The 7,500-nt window shown below is 40.3% G+C and overlaps 1 protein-coding gene across 1 annotated transcript; it reads left to right on the top strand.

The window, feature by feature from the left end:
- The first annotated feature begins 2,329 nt into the window (after positions 1-2,329).
- On the top strand, positions 2,330-3,007 carry LOC138009968 (uncharacterized). Its single transcript, XM_068856947.1, has one exon. It carries the CDS (start codon positions 2,330-2,332, stop codon positions 3,005-3,007), a length of 678 nt encoding a protein of 225 aa, XP_068713048.1.
- The last annotated feature ends 4,493 nt before the right edge of the window (positions 3,008-7,500 follow it).

The raw sequence follows: 7,500 nt of genomic DNA, 5'->3' as shown, positions 1-7,500 counted from the left end.
ATGATGCGTACTGTATGCAAACTAGTTAGGGCGACTTCTTCTAGTATGCAGAGCAATGCAGAGTTCGTTCCTGTTGATACACAACGAACGCACCTCCTGCCAATCACTTCCATAGCTTATCAAGGCTTCATAATCCCCCCAGGGGCCAATTCCATCTTTCTGGATGTTTACTGACACTATTCGTTTCCCTGTGGTGCATGCAGCGTACATCAGTAACAAATCAATGACATGGATAGATTCAAATCTTTTAGGAATCTGTTCATTCTAAAAGTTAAGTTGGTCGCTCGAAAAACCCTTGTCCAGGTAAGCCTTTCGTACACCTTCTAAATGCTGAGCAAGATGTTTTCGTAGGGTTGGGACATTGCCATTTGCATCGATACCAAGCTGTTGAAGGTTGTCCAGGACCATTTGACGTGTCTTCAGGCGATCCGGTTCCAACATGACTGCTCCTTTACATAACTGATGGAATCCAATCGGTGTACCTTTGCCACAAAAGAAAATCACTCCATCTTGATAGTGAACTTCCTTTAAAGAGAGATCTTTCGCGACAGCTTGAACTTCTGTTATCGGTTTGTGAAGTTGGGCTTGGTGAAGATTTGATTTCCCAGTAGCAGAGTTAAAACTTAAGAAGAGCAAACTTCCGAATGGACCGGTTGTCATGCTTATCGGGTTTGGATACATGTCAACTTGATTATATTCGGAGTATTTGTCTAGTTCTGGGATGATGGTATGCCCAACATAATCAAGGGATTCCAGGAAAGACGTCAAATTCTCTATTGTAAGCTTGAGAACAGCCATTGGATTTTGGTGGTCTTAGTTGTGCACGTAATCGTTCTTGGGAACAGGTTTCCTCATATTTGCCTTCGTCGAAGGATCAGATTTGTTCCTTAATGTTCTAAAAATGGTTAGATTTCCTCTTTCACTTCCGAGCCTCAAATACCAATTAGCGAAGCTTGCTTTTAAACTCTTGCCTACATGGGGACAATCAGGCAAAGGAACAAGAAGGGCTAGATCGTTGTCTATTGTTCCTTCTTCAATTGATTGTTGAATACTCAGCATTGCTCTCTTGTTGTCTTCTTCGCTATCGGTTGTTAAGGCAACAATGGTCCTTTTTTACGCATTTTAGTTTGTTTTAAAGGCGACAATTACTAGCCCTGAAACTTGGCAGGTGGGTGACTTGCCCACATTCATGCCAATTTGTGCAAACCGCTTTAAGTCTGGTGCTATCATCACAGGAACTTTTACAATTTTGGGTAGCTTCTGGTCCTAAAACATTGTCATGGTAGGTGATTGTTCTTTGGCAACGCTTGCAGACTTGAAGTGTCCTACATTGAGAAGAAAGAAGACTCTTCATTTCTTCTCCAGACTTTCCGGTTTTACTCACATAGTTGACGGCACAAGGGAGACTGGTGCTGTTGTCTAGTATAGTCACAGAAGAGACTAACACTTCCGTAACAATGTTTGTTTTAAGAAACTCTGGCGTAGGGTGAGGATTCTGTCTTACGAAAGGAATGTCTGCTCTTACAGTAAGGCCAACGTTCTTCTTTTCCCTTGGGTCAAATTCAATACCAGGCTTAAGGGCGGTGCCATCATTTTCGTAAACCGATGGAAATACAGTGACAATATCATTGTCTATTAGTGGCTTACTCTCAGATTTCTCAGACACTGTCAAATGAGCTACACTAAACTGTTTTATGACGCAAGATTCAGTGGTGTACCCTGCTTGTCGTTTTAAGCATGTTTGTTCCGAAGGCCCCCCAAAGTTCATTCTGCATTCCATAGGGCTATGATCTGATCCCTCACCTTGAAAAACATACATAGGGCCACGAAGAAAATTAACTGTGCGACTGCCACCCAAGTATGCTACTGAGTTAAAGAATTCGACTACTTCCGGGTCATATTGGTGTCTTGGGTCTACAAAAAATTCTACCACATCTTTCAGGTAACGGTAAAATATTTTGTCTTTCGAGATGATTCCACGCCGGATGTGTTCGTCAAGTTTCACGCACACTGGATCAGCATGCTCAACACCGACGTCTTAGATTCTGCTATCTTTATCTAAATAATGTTCAGCATCGTTTTCAGTACCATCGCTGTCAATTTCATTAGGCTCCGGGGATGAGGAAGATAATGATTCTACTGGGCTGTCAGGGCAATTTGAGGACAGTTCTTCCGTGTCACTGTTCACTGATGGACATTCGGATTACTCATGGTCTAGTTCAATAGGTACGCTGGAACAGAAAACAATTCCGTAAAACTAGCGATACCAGCGGCGCAGTAAGAAATTTTCCACAATAAATAATTTAAAAATGATTTGGAGGGCACCAACATGGCTGCCAGTGCTCGAATTGTTCTAAGTTTTCTTTCAATCTATGTGCTCCAGTATGTTTGGTTTGCTTTAAAAACTACTCAGGATCATAGTGACACTAACACTGCATCGTTTCCTCGTGTTGACAATGTTCGGCTTGCCAATGATTTTGGAAATTTCTTTGCACAGAAGATTGAGAATATAAACGCGTCTTTAGCTAATTCATCTACATCATCTGTACCATCTCTACCTGCTACTGACATTACATGCCTGAAAGAACGGTTTACCGGTTTCAAGACTCTCTCTCAAGAACAAGTGCGCTTGTTGATTAGTAAAGCAGCGGGCAAATCTTGTCAACTCGACCCCATTCCCACTCCCATCGTTCTCAAGTTGCTGGATGTTCTATTGCCAGTTATCACTAAACTGATCAACCTCTCTTTTGACACCGATCGATTCGCTGAGGCCTGGAAAGAGGCGCTTGTGTTACCATCTCTCAAGAAGCCTGGTTTGGACTCTTCGTTCAAAAATTTCCGTCCAGTCAGTAACCTCTCTTATATTTCTAAATTGTCGGAGAGGGCTGGGGTTGAGCAGTTTATGGAGCATCTGACTGCCAACAATTTACATTCTCAGCTTCAATCGGCGTATAAACAGCAACACAGCACCGAGACGGCCTTACTTAAAGTTAAGAATGATTTTTGATGTCTATGGACGAGCAACATGTCACCTTGCTCGTATTATTAGATTTAAGTACAGCTTTTGATACTATACATCATGATAAGCTGATTGATCGTCTTGAGTCTGATTTGCGAATAACTGACAATCCGCTTGCCTGGTCTGACAGGTTCCATCGTGTTTCTGTAAGTGGTAGTCTCTCATATCAGTTTCCCTTAAAACAAGGTGTTCCTCAAGGATCATGTTTGGGTCCCTTGCTTTTCACTATCTACACTCGCAAACTGTTCCAGATCGTTGAAAGCCACCTCCCACAAGTTCACTGCTATGCTGATGATACACAGTTCAGCCCCAGTCGATCTGCGGATGCTGATTTTGCCATCAAGTCCATGACTGACTGTATCCGTGACATTAGGAGTTGGATGATTTCAGATAATCGTATGCTAAACGATGATAAGACAGAATTTTTAATTATAGGTACTAGGCAGCAGCTGGCCAAGGTTAACATCAGTTGCATTAGGTTTGGCTCTAATGATGTTTGTCCTGTAACAGTAGCTAGAAACCTAAGCTCTTGGTTTGATGAGCAGCTCACTATGTCAACTCATATTAGCAAGTTATGCGTTGTTGCCTTTTACCATCTGCATAATATCAAACGATTCGCAAATATTTATCTCGAGAATCAACGGAAATGGTTTTCCATGCATTTATTACATCTCGTGTTGATTATTTTAACAGTCTTTTGTATAGGGTGCCCAACTACCAGCTTAACAAATTGCAGAGAGTTTTGAATGCCTCAGCCAGGCTAGTTTGTAATCCCCTAGGTTTTGCCACATCTCACCCCTTCTTCGTGGTCTGCATTGGCTTCCTGTTAAAGCCCGGATACAACTTAAGATACTGCTTATTACATTCAAAGCAATTCACGGCCTTGCTTCTAAATATCTATGCGATTTAACAACATTTAAATCGTCCTTATATAACCTTAGATCTTCAGGTAGTATTTTACTTTCTATGCCAATTGTTCGATCGAAGTCGTTAGGTGATAGAGCTTTTATGGTCGCAGCGCTAAGGCTCTGAAACTCTCTTCCAAAAAAACTTCGTGAGATTACTAATGTGAACAGTTTTAAGGCTCATATTAAGACTTATCTTTTTAGGACTTTATAGTGGTGAGCAATTTTATATTCAATTCTTACTTGCATGCATATATATTCTTCTTTTTTTAATTTTTTTTAGTTTTTATATGCATTATCTTTTGTTAAATTCTTGTAAAGTAATGCAGTTGTAATGCGCAGCTGATCATTCTCATGTTAAGCTGCGCACAATAAGTTCACAAATTATCATTATTATTATAATTATTATATTATTAAAGTCATTAAATTGGTTTAACAGTTTATTAAAGTAGTGAAAAAGCCTACTTAGAGGCTTAGATGAACAATCCTTGCTTTGCGAAAAAAATATTGAAAATAACCGTCCTTTTAAAAACAATTACACCTTACGTTTGCTCTTCACTATAGGAATAGTCCAAATCTGAATCCACAGGATTCGCAGCATTATGTTCGGGAACCGGACCGGCTGTAGATGCTGCAGGTCTCAAAGGTGTTTTAAGGAACTTGGCAATGGATGCTGAAACATTTTTCTTCTTGCGCTTTTTTGAGCAGGCGTTAAGGTGATCTAGTGATTTAAAAATTAAGCAATATTAATTTTATCTAGGCATATTTCACTTATTTGTGATAAAAAATATTGTCCGCAGGAGTATGACAGGGTAATACTTACGCTTGTCAAGGTAATTGAGTTTCGCATCCACTCCTGCATCGGGGCGCAGCTGTAGTTCATATTGCTGCAGTAACTGCAAAGAACCTTCCAACGCCATTTGAATGATTTCTTCTTTAGGCACACTACTGAGGCTTCCCCCTAAATCAACTTGCTATTTCGACGAGCTTTTAGTCCTAGCACACAACAGAAATAAAACGCTATTAAAGGAGAACGTTTCTTTTTTTCCATTTAAACAACCATCAAATAAAACATGCCTTTTATTAACTTGCTCTTATCTTCTTGGGTTAGCTATCGCTCTACGATTTGTTCGGGCTGCTGAACAACTGTTTTTTTGGCATCAGTTTCCTTATCTTCCTTTACTTCAAACACAATTCGCGGGCAGGCCTTTCTAAACGCCACTTCCACAGGGTAAACGATAGCTAAGGAAAGACAAATTTAAAAAAAGGGAAGCGACTTCTCGATTGTTGAAGGATTATTAACTTGTGTTACAGTAAACCTTGCCGTCAGTGGACACCCTCAGGGAATGATCGTTCTCCCATGTCCCTATAATATAGGTTACTAGCTATGCAGGATAATTAGAATATAGCTGTCGTGCTGTTCCGATGAATCTTGTACGTGATAGGAAAACTGTTTTTCGCGTTTTCTCTGTCCCGTAGCTATCAGTGAAAACAAATGGACCACATAAAAGTTAATACAAGTTATAGCGAAACAAGAGAAGAAATCCAGGAAACAGCCTTCAAAAGGGATATTGCCCGCAAAGTACTTAGAAGCCCTTTACAAGTAAAAAACTTGAATTATAACACATTTATTTTCCCGTTTCTTTACCAATGTCTATGATATCAATACCATGTCCCAAACTCAGTTCTACTTTTACAAAGTAAGTACGATTTCATCTGACAAGTAATCGAGTGTTAAATGTACGGTGCAGGGGACAATCAAAATAGCTGGTTGGCACTTTGCTTAGCCTGCTTAAAGATGACCGCGACCGTATAATCACCAGGTGAACGCTAAACAGAAGTTGAATTTTCAGTGAACTGAGAAAGTCCACTTTGGCAAGTGACCACTTAGAACACTTAATCACAAGGCCATTATAAACCTTTGCTCAACTTAAAATTAGACCAGATTATTCACATAATTTACTTAGTTACCTAGTTAACTTAATTATTACCTTATGATTTTTTAACTGTTATCTAATGTAATATCGAAATATACGATATAATACTGAAATTAGTAACGCTAAAACATGCGTTATTTTTACCGAGAGTTTTCCCCTTCCGTTGTTATTCCAAGCCTGTTTGTTCTGTTTGCGCTGAGCTAGGAAAACAACTAAGACCAATTCCAGGACAATTGAAATAAAGAATTTAGATAATTTACCTTGAATCATATCTCTTCCATTGCGAATACTGGGCATTTCAAGTTTCGCCTGTAAGTCCGTGTTTATTGCAAAGCACTGCGTTCCTTTGGCCGTGTCTGCTTTGTCAAGCCTTGATAACTTGATGTCGATATTATTGCCAAGGCCGATTCTCTTCGCTGTTTCTCTTAGGCCACCAAAATTGCTGCGTTTGAAATGAAAAAAAAAAAAAGAAAAAGAAAGCATTTTACCGACTAGAAGCACTGCAACGAATGAATCGCTTACTTCGTCTTTTTACTGGCTTAATAAAAAAAACAAAGACAACATAAGCATGAATCAAGAACTTACCTATCGGTGTCACGGATCCTCCTAAAGTTTTATAGTTCCTGTTTAAAACTGCCCGAATTTTTTCCTTCCTGATGAAATTATTGCCACTGGTGCCCCTTTCGTAAAACATGACAACGCGTTTTATTACATCTAAGGCAGCCGAGGGTCCCGAAGGGTCAAGATTTTCTGCCGATGGCGTCGCCATCGCGCATTCAACACCATTCAAGTCATTCAAGAGAATAGTGACTGAAGTTGTGTGACCTTTGACAAACACGCGCGCCAAGCCAAACGTTTTAGTTAGTGGAGAGGAACCCCTTCTTGTAAGGCGGATTCTAATAAAAACATCATTAGGGAAGCCACAAAGGTTGCTAGTGAAACTGCTGCTATTACTATTAAATGACAAACACGCGCGCCAAGCCAAATGTTTTTTATATGGTGTTATGGTAACTGGACCTAGCGCCAGGGGGAGGGGGGGAGGGGTGAAGGGGGTCTAGGACAAGGGAGCATTGATTGCATGTCATCGGTAAACCGGAAATACACAAGTTATTATTCCTTTCATGTAAATGATCATTATTCGGTGTTTTTTCGGTCATCAAATGATTTTTGTGATCCTCTATCCCGCCATCGATTTCAAAACATCCCGCATCCCGACCGTGAAAAACTGCGTATCCCAGTCCCGAGAAGATGATTTCATCCCGCATCCCGCTTCTAATTTCCTTTGTATCCCGCATCCCGCCTCGAATTTAAGCCCCATCCCGCATCCCGCCAAACCTATGTTGGACCCTCAAATACCGCGAATGACAACTTAGTGTGAACAAAACCCACACAAAAACTGGGCATTTCCTTTGTTGCGTGATTTATTTTTCCCGTTTTAAAACACCATAAATATCGCTATCTTGCCTCGGTTGTTCAAAATGTGGATGACGCTACCCACCGGAGAAATCACTATACAGCGGATAAACACTAATATATAGATTTAACCATGCCTAAAAGCAGAGCTCCCTGGTGTTTTATTCTTACTGCCTGTAGGGTTAGTGAAAATAAAAGGTTTCGAATTGTCCGCGTTTTGATGTTT

The sequence above is a fragment of the Montipora foliosa genome, chromosome 7 (assembly GCF_036669935.1).
Source record: "Montipora foliosa isolate CH-2021 chromosome 7, ASM3666993v2, whole genome shotgun sequence".
NCBI lineage: Eukaryota > Metazoa > Cnidaria > Anthozoa > Scleractinia > Acroporidae > Montipora > Montipora foliosa.
This window is presented reverse-complemented; position numbering and strand designations above follow the sequence as displayed.

Bases quoted from the DNA above. Each gene is read 5' to 3' on its own strand.
- LOC138009968 (XM_068856947.1), top strand. From the start codon at position 2,330: ATGGCTGCCAGTGCTCGAATTGTTCTAAGTTTTCTTTCAATCTATGTG.